General features: G+C 39.5%; 2 protein-coding genes across 2 annotated transcripts; both read left to right on the top strand.

The window, feature by feature from the left end:
- Nucleotides 1–1,934: 1,934 nt before the first annotated feature.
- Nucleotides 1,935–4,255, top strand: LOC128863594 (endonuclease G, mitochondrial-like). Its single transcript, XM_054102827.1, has 2 exons — nt 1,935–2,165; nt 2,224–4,255. Exons 1-2 carry the CDS (start codon nt 2,004–2,006, stop codon nt 3,061–3,063), a joined length of 1,002 nt encoding a protein of 333 aa, XP_053958802.1. The 5' UTR covers nt 1,935–2,003; the 3' UTR covers nt 3,064–4,255.
- A 2,094-nt stretch (nt 4,256–6,349) lies between these two features.
- LOC128863056 (protein transport protein Sec24C) lies at nt 6,350–12,290 on the top strand. Its single transcript, XM_054101955.1, has 11 exons — nt 6,350–6,959; nt 7,156–7,563; nt 7,622–8,077; nt 8,138–8,361; nt 8,425–8,666; nt 8,865–8,980; nt 9,045–9,293; nt 9,360–9,809; nt 9,876–10,044; nt 10,123–10,913; nt 10,984–12,290. The coding sequence occupies exons 1-11, from the start codon at nt 6,696–6,698 to the stop codon at nt 11,122–11,124; spliced, it is 3,510 nt and encodes a 1,169-aa protein (XP_053957930.1). The 5' UTR covers nt 6,350–6,695; the 3' UTR covers nt 11,125–12,290.
- The last annotated feature ends 4,126 nt before the right edge of the window (nt 12,291–16,416 follow it).

Below are 16,416 nucleotides of genomic sequence, written 5' to 3'. Positions count from 1 at the left end.
AGTACGATTTATTGTTTGTGTATCTACCTAACAAATTAAATATTTTCAGCGGGGTGGAAGCGCCCTTCGTAAAATCTAGCGCAGTAAAAAGTCACTTGTTCTGCACTCTCATCTTTGCTGCTAGATTAAAATGGTGGAGATACGCAAGAAAACCACCATGTCGGCTGAGAAACTGGCTTAGATAGAAATTTGTTTCGCCGTGTTCTTCTACGAGTATGGTTATACCTCATAAAACTGGTATAATTTACTACATTCAATGCTGTCAACTCTCTTTTCCGATATTAGGCAAGCCTCGTTAGACTGTTGTCTAGGTTGAGGTAGGTTGTTGCGGCAGCTCGTAACTTTTCATACAGAGGTCGGCGGTGAAGGGATAGAGGCACCGAGTTTTCCGTGCTCTGACAAGAAACTTTGCCTTCTGGTTCATCTCAATGTTTTTGATAACTATAAACTAAAAACAAAGCAAATGCAAGCAACCCGATTACACGTGTCTGTTTGCAGTCTTGCTAATACTCGTTAAGTGCTTCTAAACAAATGTCATTTTCGGCAACTATTTTCCTGTATTTCCAGCATTTATTTATTTATTTATAAGGTGCGCAACTAAGTTCTCGCTGGTTATTGACGTGATAACGTCTTATAATTCGATGTAGCCGGCTGCACGCACCAAAAAATGCGGCATTATCTTGCTCATGCGTCGTTATCTTGCTCACGCGGTGTTATCTTGCTCATGCGACGTTATCTTGCTTATGCGCCGTTACCTTGCTTGAACTGCAAGCGAGAGCGCGGAACGAACGACAAAGAGGCACAATCGGCCCCCGCGTTCGGCAACGTTCGACATTTGGATATCTCCTACTTGAGTGAGCACATATATGTATGTATATGCGCATTTGTATATAAATTCACATACTTGTATTTGCATATGCCTTCTTCCTGTGTGCATGGTAATGAACCATTTCTCTGTTGAGAATAGGACGATGATAGAAAAAGTAGGAAATGAAAGGGACTGTTTCGAGTGTAGTGTCTTGAAAAAGGCAAATCGATGATGTTGCCTCTTAGTGCTGTTGACTTATTAACGTCTGATGCACAATCGAAATTGAACATATCTTTCATGAATTTGATAAATGTTTCGTAATTTTTCACGTTTGTGTAAATGTAACTTGACCTATTTCATTGCGATTCCATTTACCTCCTTCTCTATATCCGTACAAAATATCTATCAAAATATCAATAAAATTAAAATTTTGTTTTGAAAAATGGAACCATTCCATCAGTATTTTCTTATGACGTTGTCACGTTAAACTATCGTCAGTAAACCGGCTTTACAGACAACCTCTTTTTTTTATGAAAATACAACTTTATTCTGAAAAGTAGTTACAAGAAAATCATTATAAGTATTTCCCATCGCTGGCTATTACTTTTTCCCATCTTTCTGGTAGATGTCGTATACCGTCGCGGTAAAGCTGTTCATCTTATGAGGCTATCTACGGATCACGTCATTTTTTGATGTCTTCATATGAATGGAACTGCTGGTCAGCTAGACCATGTGCCATCGATCAGAACAGGTGATAATAGGACGGCGCAATATCTGGAGAATATGGCGGGTGGGGTAGGATTTCCCATTTCAGTGTTTCCAGTAGGTTTGGCAACGTGAGGCCGAGCGTTGTCATGCTGTAGAATCACTTTTTCATGCCTCTCTGCATATTGCGGCCGCTTTTCGCGCAGTGACGTAGATGCATGACCGGGCAGTCCCCATGACTTTCTTTTCTTTGGATTGCTGTAATGAATCCATTTTCCATCACCCATCGCTGGAGTAGTAGACTTCGGAAAAAAGTAATTAAACTCTTAGCTAAAAATTTGTGACGGCCTGTGTTATCCAGTTTCCCAAATTCTATTTTCAATGCAATTTTTACTATTTTTCGTTTGTCAAAATTAAAATAGTTATAATTTTTTTTTTTTAATATTCTAAAATTTTACTATTTAATAAGTCTGTAGGAGAAAAGTGTGTAATGCCGTTCGTGGAGGTCGGTATAACGCTTCTCGTACTCACCGGTAGCTGCTTTTTCGTATTGGGAGCCTACTATCAACACAATGATTTCTTGTATAAACTCCATAGGCTCATACAGGAAGATCCATACGCTTTCTATATACGCGAAAAGCTGTACGATACGGTTGGTAACGACAATAGACACGAATTTGAAAAATTCTCAAGCATTTTCCCTAATTTAGCTCCAACTTTTCAATCCCAACTGTTTGGACCAATCAGATGTATCCAATTCGCGTATGTCACAGATCATGAAATATGGCTTCCCCGGCTTAGACGACATACGTGTCTATTCGGATTTTATACTCTCATACGACCGTCGCAATCGTGTTGCTCATTGGGTTTACGAACATTTACGTGCCCCCTGTGTTAAGAATACTGGAAATGGCGTAACTAGTCATAAAGCTAACTATCAACCTGATATGAGTGTCCCTTCCAACTTTCGTTCTGTTTTGACCGACTATAAAAATTCGGGCTTTGATCGTGGACATTTGGCAGCCGCAGGCAATCATAAATGCCATCAAACACATTGCAATGAAACATTTTATCTAACCAACATTGCGCCACAAGTGGGAAGGGGTTTCAACCAAGACGCATGGAACAATTTGGAGATTTACGTACGTGAATTAACCGAAAACTATGGATCTGTTTATGTTTGTACCGGCCCAATGTATAAGCCAAAGCGTCAGTTGCAAGATGTTACTGAAGTGAGAAATACCAGAACGAAGAATGATAAGTGGTGCGTGGAATATGAAGTAATTGGTGAGAATACCGTCGCCGTGCCGACACACTTTTTCAAAGTTATCACTGTGGAATCCAAACTATCAGGCGGATCACCCTATATGGAAGCGTATATAATGCCAAATGAACCTATTAGTAGAAATGCGAATATACGAAATTTCCTTGCTGACATCAGAGAAATCGAACACATTGCAGGGCTTCAGTTTTTCAATGGCTTACGCCGGAGCTTCTTTTTTGGCACTAACTATACCACTACTCCGGAAATATATAAAAATTTCGCGTAACTTCATTGTCGTAAGAATATATTTGGAATGGGCGATCAGAATGCAGAACCATAGATTGGCCACAATGTTATGTTTTTTGATTCAAAATTTCTGTTTCAAAGCCACATAAGCCACGCTATAGATTTCACTGATCCGTATACTGTTAAATTACTTTATAATTATCTTGTGCGATCGAAACCAAAATATACTGTTTTCATCTGTGAACTATACGATGATTGTTGTCATATCAAAAAACTTGAAGAAGTTCAAAAAATTCTACCATACAGTTGTAGATGTCTGCTGATAAACTTTTAATGGTGGGAAAAATATATAGGAAAATATATAAGTGATAAAAAAATTCAGCATTAGAAGTGGGTCTACGCGTAAACACAGAGAAAACGAAATATGTATATGCACTTCGCAAAGAAATCGAGTTATGATGCATACTTTGAAATCGGTGGTGAATGCATACAGAGAGTCGTCAAATTTAAATACTTTGGTATCAGCAGTAATTCTGACACTTCTCTGGCAATAAATGGCCGAGTAAGTGCGGCAAATAAAGCATTCTTTGCACACATTAAATTATTCAAGTCTCGATTGCTATCAAAAGCTCCAAAGATGGCAATGTATGATATAAAGCGCTTGTAATATACAGCAGTGAGATATGGGTATACATATACACACGACAATGAGGTTTGAAAGAAAGATACTGCGAACAATATATGGTCCCTTTTGGCGAGATAACGGGACATAAACGATAAGATACAATCACGTGCTCAACGCATTGCTACATAACGGAAACTTAATACGCGTTATAAAAAGTCAACAAATCAGATGGCTGAGACACGTGTACATAATGCCCAAATGGAGAGCTGCCAGTATAGCATTCCATAGACAACTAATTGGACGGAGAGGTCGAGAGAAACTAAATAAACGCTGGGTTCACCATTCTTGTGGAAAATGGGGGTCACAAACTGGAAAGGGGTAATAGAGGATCGATCGAAGTGGAGAACCATAGTTGTGGAAGCAATTGTCTGCACAAGGCTGTAGTGCTAATTATGATGATGATGGTAGAGAACTACAAGGTCCGGCACTCGAAGTGTAACCAATTATAATGGTCATAAATTTAATTTGCAAAATTACCTTTATTCAATTTAAAGTAAAAAATGTGTGAAAATAATACAAAATTAAGAATCAATTTACTTTTGCTCGATATGACCACCTTTTGCCTTGACTACGGCCTTGAGACGGTCCCGAAACGAGTCGCAAGCTGCCCGAAAGTGGCTTGCAGGTATTTTGGCCCACTCGCGGACAAGGGGTTTTTTTAGCGCTTCGACACTGGTGAATCTTTTAGTTCGGACCAGCTCTCCAAAATGACTCAAAGAGAATAATCCATCAGATTCGTGTCTGGTGAATTTGAGAGCAATTGTGTGGACGTTATAAAGTTCTTAACGTTGTTTTTTACCCATTCTTGGTTCACTCGAGCTTTGTGAGACGGTGCCGAGTCTGACGGTGAAACTTCCAATGGTCTGCCACCGAAATGCTTACAACGGCCCAAACCATTACCTGTGGCGGGTGCTGCCTCTTGGTGGCCATTCGATGACTCAAATTCTCGTATGGGTCAAATAAACCCTATCGATTTGAGAGTTTACGAATTTCTCAATTTGAAACAGTTTCTCGTCAAAAATACAATGTTTGGAAATTAAAAGCTTTCGGCCAAGCGAAGAAACTCATTCGCTCTCTCAATTCTGACTTGTTGCTGCTTTGGTGTGAGATCGTGCGCTTTTTGGATCTTGTAAGGTTTAATTTTGAGATCAGACCAGATATTTTCAGTTCTCTCGCCATTTGATTGGCACTGCGTCAAGATTTTGCTCAACTCGCTTCTTCATACATTTCACGTGTCGTTGCCGTCTTTTGATGGCTATGTCCATGACGTTTCGCTACGCTACCAGTATCATTGTAACGAGTAATGGTACGATAAACAAAAACGCACAACTCTGGACTGCCATTTAGCCAACTAACAGACAGCTGATGCCCGTGCATCAATTCACTTGAATAATAGCCAGTAATAGTTAAAAAAAATGTGTTGCATAAAATATGAGTCCTTTTTCGTAGGGAAATTAGTTTGGCACTCTGCATCGATTAATCATAGTTTTGTCTATGAATTCTGTGTCAAGTATATGGATTTCAATTCACATCTTCGCACTGCGTAGATATATGCCATCGGCTCATTATCGACCTTTCATAGAATTTTTAAAAACGGATAAGAACAGTATTATCGACCGCTAATCTTTGTACGAGCTTTAACGTTTGCGTTTTCCCCGCGAAAGAGGCAGAAATTCAGATACTACAACGAATTTCCGTAAGGTAATATAGAATAATTTCAATTCAACTCTCATTTAAACCGCTCAGCAGAGAAAATATTGCTATAGTCAAACTTTCTGTTGCCAAAATGATGCACGCCAAAGGTTTTAGTGACATAAAAAAGTGTTTCAAAATACTCCATGAAACTATTAAAAAAAACAGTCGCAAAGTCAGTCCTTCGCAGGCTGGAAAACTACTTAGTTTCGATATATTGTTGTGAGTGAAACATTTTCATACTGCTGTTGTTCTAAAATCTTAAAACAACGAAGCGAGCTAAGTGATTGAGTTTCGCAGGCAATATTGCAATGACGAAATTAGTCGGCGTTTTGAAAACCCTAACAAAATTTTAGCTATAGGGCACAAAATACCATGAAGTCGGTGTGCAAACCTCATATAGAAATTTTAATTATTCATATGTAAAAAAACCATTTATATTACTATTATGGGTTGTTGTTGTTGCAGCGTCATACACGTTCCCCATTCATGTACGGGGAATGCTGCTAGAGTAGCAATCCTTGGGCGAATACAAGTCCGTGTGGTTCCGATAAGGTAGAACCGACTGTCGTGGGATCGACATTACTATGGGTTAAATATCTTTTTTGACATTTTTGTATTTACCCAATGCATTTCTTTACACTTTCGCTATCTTCCTGCACTGAACACACCGCGTAATGCAAATTCGTTGCTTTTGCAATATTACCACATAACGCCAATTTTCAAACAATTTGACAATACCTATAGTATCAACTATTTTAGCTCCTCTCACTCATGACATCAAGTTTTTAGCAATTTTCCTTTTTTCCTTTTGTTTTATTGAGGTTTTACAATATATTTACACTAGTCTAGAGCTTTTGAAATACTTGTTTCATTAAATACACCAAAATCACGTCGTGATTATATACGGACTGGCAACTCTGTTTACGTGGCAAACGTCAAATCCGAATTTAAAGCAATAGGAGCTCCTCTGACGTGGAAGTGACATTTTTTCTCAATTTCTTCTCGGTTTTTAAAAGGAATTCAAGCCTTTAATTGTAGATTAATAATTTAAAAAATACTAATTACGCGAGTTTTAGCCCTGCACTTTGGATTAACTACGATTATAAAATATTATTTGCATTATCTATTAGCTAAGTGGTTTCGAATTTTCACACATTACCAACGAAGTGCTGTTCATATTGTGAGAAAGTTCTGCAACAAAGCCTCTACACCTTCCGCGCACTTCTTGTTTTATATATTTGGCAAACAAAGGAAAACGCAACTGACAGAAAAACTTGTATAAGTGGAAAAACATGAATCCAAACGTTTATGGGGCACCACCACATCAACAACAACAACAATATCCGCCAGGTTGGCCACCGGCACCACAACAGCCAACACAACCAGGTGGAGCACCACCTCAAGTAGGCGCACAGATTGGTGGTTATCCAACTAGCAATATGCCGCCAACTTCGGCAGCACCCACACAGGGTGGTGCTCCTGGAGCACAGCCACCACAGCAAAATTATGGGCAAGGACATCAACCGGGACTGCTCAATGGCAACTATCAACAACAGGTTTGTCTAAGGCTTGATTTAAGGCATAATGATAGTTTTGAAAGAAATATGAATGTAGGTTTTTGTGATAACGCCCGCGGCAAAAGTCAAGTTTTGAGGTCAACGAAATCATTAGAGATAACGCAAAGCGTTTTAACAAAAACCATGTAGCACAATTTCCGGTAACATATAATTTTATTTATTATTTCTTTCACAGTTAACCTCTGCAATGGGTGGTCTTTCCATGAATGCGTTAAAGCAACCTGCATCTGGTCCTCCACCCAATACTCAATACTCAAATGCTAATACACCTGGTGCGCCCATTTCCGCACCACCCACTAGTATTTGCGGTTCGGACGCGCTGCCGTTGTCAAATGGACCCCCAACTGGTGCACAATTGCAACAACAGCAGCCAACATCAATTAATAATAATCATTTGCTTTCGGGACCCTATGCAAATGGGCAAACAGCCAAACCATCGCAACCCCAAGGTCCAACTTCCATGTATCCACCAGCTCCACATACAGCGACTCCACCTATGCAATCCATACCTGGTGGACCCAACCAGATGACTGTTAACAGCGCAAGCCTTCCCGGATTGCCACATATGCCACCAAAACCGGCAGTAAGAATTGTCAAAAAAATGTCTAATATGTATTATAATAAGACCGACTAATTTTCAGGCTGGCCCGTCATTACCCGGACAACCACCAAATTCTGCTGCGCAACCGTCATCAGTAGCTGGTGGTATGCCCCAATATCAACAACCAGGTGCGCCCCAAATGCCGCCTAGACCAGGACAGATTCCAACACAAGCCATGACACAGCCACTTGGAGCACAGCAACCGATGACAGCGCTGCCACCTCAACCGGGCATGCCACCAATGCCTGGTTATCCTCCACAGCCACAACCTCCGGGCTATCCACCACTGCCGCAGCAGCAACAACAACACGCGGGTTATCCCGCACAACCACAACAACCTGGCTATCCACCACAACCCGGACAGCCTGGTTATCCACCACAACCGCAACAGCCGGGCTATCCTCCCCAGCAATCTTTGCAAGGTGGCTACGCTGGCCAAATGATGCCACCAACACAACCCGGGCAACCGCCAATGCCCGGTCGTCCTGGCTTTAATGTATGTTAGCACAGATATTATTAATTTAAATGCGACCGCTAATTATTATTCATGTTTTAGCAACCACCAGCACCGGGTGGCATGTACCAACAGCCGCAACAGTATGCCCAAGCTCAACGCCGTCTCGATCCCGATCAGATGCCAAATCCCATTAGCGTCATTATCGAAAATCAACGTAATGCTGGTGGCCCTTTTGTGACGAATCAGCCAGGTCTATTGCCGCCATTGGTAACCACAAAGTATGTGGTGCAAGATCAGGGAAATTCATCGCCACGCTATGTTAGGTACAGATAAATGGTCTTTATATATTTATTTATGATTTTTCATACAACTTTCTACTATTTCAGATCATCTTTATACTGCATCCCTGCAACTGCTGATTTATTGAAAACCACAGCTTTGCCATTTACACTGCTCGTTTCACCAATGGCACGTCCGGTAGAGGGCGAATTCGAGCCACCGGTTGTAAACTTCGGCGAATTAGGACCTATTAGATGCAACCGTTGCAAGGCCTACATGTCGCCAAATATGCAGTTTGTAGATGCTGGCCGGCGTTTCCAATGTCTTATGTGCAAAGTAACCACAGAAGGTAAATTCAAATTAATATGAAATATGCATGCAATAAATTTATTACCACATAGTAAGAACTGGGTGCGAATATAGAGCGGTGAAAACATTTTTTCTCTCTCTTTTAAAATTGGACATTTTTGCTGCATTACTTCATCTTGTTTTTGAAAGTGTATGCAATTGTTTTTTAGTTGTAATGAACATATAATTTATTTTGCAGTGCCAACTGAATATTTCCAACATTTGGACCACACCGGCCAACGTGTCGATAAGTATGAGCGCGCCGAATTAGTACTGGGTACATATGAATTTACGGCAACAAAGGACTATTGCCGCGTAAGCAAGCACCGCTTTGTATTAAACACAATAATCAAATAAAAATGCTCTGCCTTTCTTGCAGAATAATACACCCCCGGAAATCCCCGCATTTATATTCGTAATTGATGTATCTTACAACACCATCAAATCGGGCTTAGTGCACCTACTTTGCTCACAAATCAAGCAAATCTTAAAGCATCTACCTATTGATCAAGGTCAGGATAAATCTAAAATGCGAGTAGGTTTTATTACCTACAACAGCACAGTGCATTTTTATAATATTAAAAGTAGTTTGGCACAGCCTCAAATGATGGTCGTGGGCGATGTGCAGGTAAGTTTCATGATTCCGGCAACATTAGTTAGCAGCAAAGATTAAAATATTATTTCTCACATGTAGGACATGTTTATGCCCCTACTCGACGGCTTCCTTTGTCATCCCGAGGAATCCGAAGCGTTAATCGATGCATTAATGGAGCAAATACCGAAAATGTTTGTTGACACAAAGGAGGCAGAAACTGTTTTCTATCCAGCTATACAAGCTGGTCTAGAAGCATTGAAAGCTTCTAATAGCGCAGGCAAATTGTTGGTTTTCAACTCCACACTTCCGATTGCTGAAGGACGTGGCAAGTTAAAGAATCGTGATGATCGCAAATTACTTGGTACTGAAAAAGAGAAAACTGTGCTTACACCACAGAGTGTTGCATATAATACGTTGGGTCAGGAGTGTGTGCAGAATGGAGTTTCCGTCGATTTGTTCTTATTCAATAATTCATACATTGATATTGCCACGCTGGGCCAAGTGTCGCGTCTAAGTGGCGGCGAGGTCTACAAATACACATACTTCCAAGTAAGTCTAATAAGGTCAGATGTGTTATATTCCATACTTAATTCCATAAATATAAATTTATAATAGGCCGATCTGGATGGCAACCGTTTAGTTGAGGACATCATTAAGAATGTATCACGCCCCATTGCTTTTGATGCAGTGATGCGTGTGCGTACTTCGGCAGGCATACGCCCGACTGACTTCTATGGTCACTTCTTCATGACAAATACAACTGACGTAGAATTGGCTAGCATAGGTGAGACATTTTCTAAGTAATTGCTAAATGTAAGACATTTTTGTAAATATTTACTTTTCTATTTGGTCACCCGAACAGACTGCAGCAAAGCGGTTGCTATTGAAATCAAACATGACGACAAATTGCCCCCTGAGGAGAATATCTACATACAAATCGCACTACTCTACACGTCTGTCAGTGGTCAGCGTCGTTTGCGCATTTTAAATTTGGCACTCCGTGCTACCAACACAATTGCGGAGGTCTTTAAATGTTGCGATTTGGATGCCATGATGTTGTTCTTTGCTAAACAAGCTTGCTCCAAACTGCTTGAGCTCACACCGAAACAGGTCAAGGATAATCTTGTAAATCGCTCGGCCCAGATATTAGCATGCTATCGCAAACATTGCACCTCGCCAACATCAGCTGGGCAACTTATACTGCCGGAGTGCCTGAAACTGTTGCCGTTATATGTGTCATGTCTGCTGAAAAACGACGCCATCTCCGGTGGCTCAGATATGATGCTCGATGATCGCTCTTATGTCATGCAATTTGTGATGGCCATGGATTTGAATATGTCTGTCAGTTATTTATATCCACGTTTCATTCCAATTCATAACGTAGATGTGGATGAAAACGAATTGCCGATGTCGATACGTTGCACGCACGAAAAGATGAGCGAAGATGGTGCCTACATACTCGAGAATGGTGTGCATCTCTTTGTGTGGCTGGGCCAATCGTTACCACAAAGTTTCATACAACCCATCTTCGGCGTGCAGTGCACACAGCAAGTGAACGGGGAACGTTTTGCGATTATTGGCGAAACACCTTTGGCACAGCGTGTGCGCAACATAATTGATACGATTATGAAAGAACGCACTAGAAATATGAGGGTAAGTGGAAGGCAACTTTTTATTTTAATATTTTGCGGTTACTTAACAATATTATATTCCAACAAAACAGGTGACATGCGTACGACAGAACGATAAACTGGAATCAGTATTCCGTCATTTCCTCATCGAAGATCGCGGTACAGATGGCTCGCCAAGTTATGTAGACTTCTTATGTCACATGCATAAGGAGATTAAAGATTTATTAAGTTAGCTTGTGGGTTGTGAAACAGACAGCAGCTGCAACTGGTCGCAAAGTGGGGATGGAAAACGAAAAACAACACTATGCCGTAGCTATTCCCAGAATCGGGCACGTTTACATAGGCTCTCGCGTAAAAGATGGTAGATTATGCATAATTACATATACAAAAAAATGCTTGAACGCATACGCATACAATAGACGTTTCCATAAATTTATGGCAATTAACATACATACATGCACACAAACGATTAAACTAACTGCAATGTAATGTAATTGTGTCAATTCACTTAAATAAGATTTTGATTTGGAATTTGCATTATTCCATCTTTGCACTATTCATTCCCTTGCTTGTGCTTTGTTCATTCATGTTTAGTTTAGGTATATGTTGTGCACATTTCTATTATTATTATTTTAAATTGTAATGAAAGAGAAGGATAAATGTCATATTTGCAAAATATACACGAAAATATTCAATAAAGTAGTTAATTATATTGTGAAAAATGGTAAAAATATATGCCAATGTATTGAAATTAATCACATTCTTTTCCCCTTTTTGAGGTATTCACGTAATGATGCTGTATGCGGATGAGTGTAAAGTTTTGAGAAGTGATGAAATTGTGCAAGAACAAAAAGAAAACAACAAACAGTGCTGTTGCAGCATTGAAATTATGTGAATACCACTAAAGATAGATCCTCCTGGAAAATTACTAAACGATGAAAATTAAAATTATTTATTCCTGTCTCGGGCGCTCATATCCAAAACGTCACTATTGACTAAAACAAACAAAAACCTATGAAATCCAACTATAAATAAATTTATTTCTATAATCTATAATCTTGCTCGTACCCAATTTATGTAAATGCAAAGAAGTTCACATAAATTGTCATGCATACGCAGTTTTTTTGTATTCAATATAAAAACTATGCATGAATTTGTTTGAGGTTTGATAATCTAAGTTTGTTTCATGTCACTCAGAAACCGTTTATATGTAAACTGCTTGCGGTCAAAGGTCATGGTTTGTACAATGATTTGTTTAAATTTGTAATTAAAAAGTTGTCTACGTTGTTGGAGGTGGAAAAGTGTAGCGGTGTTATGATTATGGCGTGAACTACACATACATACAAACATTTAATTATAACATATAATTAAAAAATATAATATACATACATACAATTTATTCGCATTTAAATTAAAAACTGTTTATTATGGTTTTATTTATTGGCTTTAAGCCGGGGTTTTACGAGTAGGGGAGGCTCAGAAAATACCATCAAATGTGGGCAAATGGGGCAGGTGATGCGTATATATAATCTATCCCTCCCAAATAGCAACCTCGCCTTCACGCGGTACTCCCTGCTTCAAAACTAACGAGCCACATTTGAGCTGATTAATAACCCGAAGTCATTCAAGAACAGACATCACATCCTTTGAAAACAACCGTTTAGTGCGGCCTATGGGATCGAGGAATCATCGGCTCATATTTCTTCAAAGACGAGGCTGACGCCAATGTAACAGTGAATGGCGAACGCTATCGCGCCGGAAATTGAAGCCAGTGATCTCCACAACCGTTCAATGTGATTCCAACAAGATGGCGCTACTTGGCATACATCCCGTAAAATAATGGATTTACTACGTCGTCGTTTTAGTGAGCAATATATCTTTCGTCTCGGACTAGTGGATTGGCCACCAAGATCGTGCGATATCTCACTTTTGGACTCCTATTTGTGGGGGTATGTAAAGTCTTGACGGCCGCCGTAGCCGAATGGGTTGGTGCGTGACTACCATTCGGAATTCACAGAGAGAACGTAGGTTCGAATCTCGGTGAAACACCAAAATTAAGAGAAAGTTTTTCTAATAGCGGTCGCCCCTCGGCAGGCAATGGTAAGCCTCCGAGTGTATTTCTGCCATGAAAAAGCTTCTCATAAAAATATCTGCCGTTCGGAGTCGGCTTAAAACTGTAGGTTCCTCCATTTGTGGAACAACATCAAGACGCACACCACAAATAGGAGGAGGAGCTCGGCCAAACACCCAAAAAGGGTGTACGCACCAATTATATATATATAAATGTAAAGTCTAAATGCTTTGTGGATAAACCAGGCATTGGAAGCCAACATTACTAAAGTTATTCACGAGATGTCGACTGAAGTTCTACAGCGAATCATTCGAAATTGGTATTTACGGATGGCCTAATTACGACGCATTTTCGGCCAACATTTGAAAGTGACTATTTTTAAAAAAATAATGGCATGAATGGCTCTACACAAAAATAATAAAGATTGGCCAATCAATTCGAATTTTCCTTGTTTTATTTCAATTTAAAATCCGATACCTCTAAATTGATCACCCTTTAGAATATTCGCTTGACGAACATAAGTATGTATATACATATGTTGAGCTAGGCGAGTTCAATTCTGGTTAAGTAGGAATTTAACTATCTATACTATCCAGGGTCTCACAAGGCAGCCGAGGGTCTTCGCCTGCTAAGGGTAAACGTTGGACTCCGATAACAGCATTTAGAGGTCGAGCGCTCGAGAAGATGGAAGGAGATATCTGATATCACTCCAATTAATTGAGAGCAGCAACCGTCAGCGGAGGGTGAGGTAATTTTCTGTAAGTGAGACTTTAATACTCGATCAATCGTTTTTCCCAAACGTCTGAAGTGCCAGACAGAAAACGAACTGGTCGTCCTCGCGTGGCTCGAACCAGTGCAGCCGTAAAAACCGTTGGAGAAAGAATTCGCAGAAACCCCCTTAGAAAGCAGAAAAGCACCAGGGAAATGAATGTATTGACCAGATCCATGTAAAGACGATCATCTCTAAATCTCTGCACGCCTTCCGTCGCTCAACTGGTCATCTTTTGACAACGCACTTGAGGAAAATTAGACACGACAGGTGCAAGCAGCTTCTTCGGTGGCACGCGATAAACGGCCATGAAAATATTTTTTTTACAGATGAGAAAATGTTCGCTGTTGAAGAAGCTTTTAATAAGAAAAACGACAAAATCTATAACTTCTAGAACGTAAAAAATGTTGTTCCAAGGTTTTAGCGTGGCCACCATCCAACCTTCGTGATGATTTGGTGGGTAGTACCTGTGAAAGGCGTTACATCTCTTCATTTCTGCGAAAAAGAGGTTAAGACCAAGGCAAAAGTGTACCAGGCGGATACCTTGAAGGCGTGGTGAAGCAGTTGAGCGGTACTCTCTTCTATAGAGATCTTTGGACTTCCAGCGAGATTCCTATAAGGCAAAAACCACCCAGTAATGGCTAAAAAACAGTATTCCTTGGTTCATAGGCGCAGAAGATTGGCTGTCTGGAAGTACAGATCTGCATCCATTGGACTGCAGTTTGTGGTCAGAATTGGAGAACATGACCTATCGAAGACCTCACAGAAATTTGGAGAGACTCGAACAGTCTTTGGTTTGAGCAGCGACGTCAATATCCATGAGAACCGTGCGGGCTGCAATAAATGAACGGCCCAATCGTTTGTGAAGCAAATGGTGACCATTTCGAATGAAAATTTAAGTTCTATAATATTTGCATGTACAAATAAAACTAACTTCAATAAAAACGGATTATAATTTCATATCTATAACGGACTTAACTTGTAAACTTAGTAAAAGATCTGTTTTTTGATACTTGGTCTAAGTCTATAAAAAAGTTGGTATTTCTTGAAAATTCTTAAAAATTGTATCACAGAAAAATTATTTTGTCGGCTAAAACTTGCACCGTTTGCGTATTCTTACGGTAAACTGGCATAGTAAACCAGGTGATCGGACATTGAATAGGAACGTTTTCTGAATAATAAATCAGCTAAATGCGACGCAAACGATGGCCATTTGGCTTCAATTCTTGCACGAGCTGTATTTTATAAGCACGTCAGCCAAGATTCTTGCCTAAACTTTTTCACCACGCAGGCTAAGGACAAAGCCCAAAAACATGAGAAGTATGGTGGATCGACATTTGAGCTTTTTCTTCAACACTACGCTCTATGAATTTCGCGAACAGATTTTTTAAAGTAAATATTCACAATTTAAAATCGTTGTTCTGACATTATGGAGTTACATACATACGTCTAGCACAGCTGAAAATACGCTAAAAGAAAAACTGTTTTTAGAAGGGATAACATTAGAAATAAATGTACAAAAATGTTATACATTGTTTATTAGTACTTAAACTTTATAAAAAAATGTATTTTAATTTTTTTACTAAAATTAGTATGTAAAAAATCACGGTAACCCAAAGTAGAAAATTGAAAGAAATTGCTCCACGGTCTGCATCATTTCTCCTTGAAATGTTGATGGATCTGTAAAAAGTAAAATAATTCTTGTAAAATAAAGTTGTTGTTATAGTCCGTCGAGACGGACTTTTTAATGTCGACAAATTTTGAAATTTAGGCCTTTAAAAAAAGTATGCGTGTTACGTCATAAATGTCACACTTTAATTATGTTTATAAAAATATCAAAAATCAAATCTATAGAGGAAACACTTTCGAATATTACAAAAAAAAAAAAAACCGCACTGTATGAGACCGTGCCGGAAAATTAGTTTCGAGATAAATGAGTGTAAAGTTTAAAGTACAGGAGCACGCGGACCGCTCGCTGTCTAGTAAATGGGCTGTAGAAGCTATAATATTCGGAATTTCCGCATGAAAATTTCACGGTATATTCTTAAGATGCTATACTTTCGAAATATCGAAAAAACATCATTTTTTTTTAATTCTGGACGTATGTAACCCCTTGAACGATCCATGACGACTTGCCACACCTTACTGAACAGAAATGTCAAACAGTTGCACAGTTTGCCATTCTCAGCTGTCAAACCATAGTTATCGATATCGGTAGTTCTTGTACAGCTAAAAAAAAACACCTTATATATCAAATATAAAAAATAACTAAAAATAACTTTTATATGCGAAGTGAGCGGGGGAGCTATTACCCAAATAAGTCCAAATAAGGACCAACTCTCATTACACCAAGGGTAACATTGCACCTTGGCTTTCAAATGTTTACCCAAGTCGTTTTGTGTGCGAGGTAAGTAAAGAGTCGGACAATCCGATTGAAGTATGAATAGGAAAACGGGACTTCCACCTGTTTAGCATGAAAACTTCGCACGACTATTACCTCTAACTTCCTTCATTCGTATGTTTGCTGTGTTTTGTTTCCCCGTTGTTAGATCATCGAATTTTTCTGAAAGTTTCGCTCATTAAACTCTTTTTTTTAAGAAATTTAAAGCCGAGTTCAGCGTCCCAGTGGGAGACCATTCCCCTTTTTCATGTACAGATCCAGATGTACTAGTATTACCTCTCAAT

Source organism: Anastrepha ludens, chromosome 5, assembly GCF_028408465.1.
Source record: "Anastrepha ludens isolate Willacy chromosome 5, idAnaLude1.1, whole genome shotgun sequence".
In the NCBI taxonomy this organism is placed as follows: Eukaryota; Metazoa; Arthropoda; class Insecta; order Diptera; family Tephritidae; genus Anastrepha; species Anastrepha ludens.
This window is presented reverse-complemented; position numbering and strand designations above follow the sequence as displayed.

What these genes read in the sequence shown, in the direction of transcription:
- LOC128863056 (XM_054101955.1), top strand. Translation starts at nt 6,696, where the DNA reads ATGAATCCAAACGTTTATGGGGCACCACCACATCAACAACAACAACAA. An exon ending in ATATGCCACCAAAACCGGCA is followed by an intron (nt 7,564 to 7,621) that starts GTAAGAATTGTC and finishes ACTAATTTTCAG; the next exon opens with GCTGGCCCGTCATTACCCGG. An exon ending in CAACAAAGGACTATTGCCGC is followed by an intron (nt 8,981 to 9,044) that starts GTAAGCAAGCAC and finishes CCTTTCTTGCAG; the next exon opens with AATAATACACCCCCGGAAAT.
- LOC128863594 (XM_054102827.1), top strand. Translation starts at nt 2,004, where the DNA reads ATGCCGTTCGTGGAGGTCGGTATAACGCTTCTCGTACTCACCGGTAGC. An exon ending in GCGAAAAGCTGTACGATACG is followed by an intron (nt 2,166 to 2,223) that starts GTTGGTAACGAC and finishes TCCCTAATTTAG; the next exon opens with CTCCAACTTTTCAATCCCAA.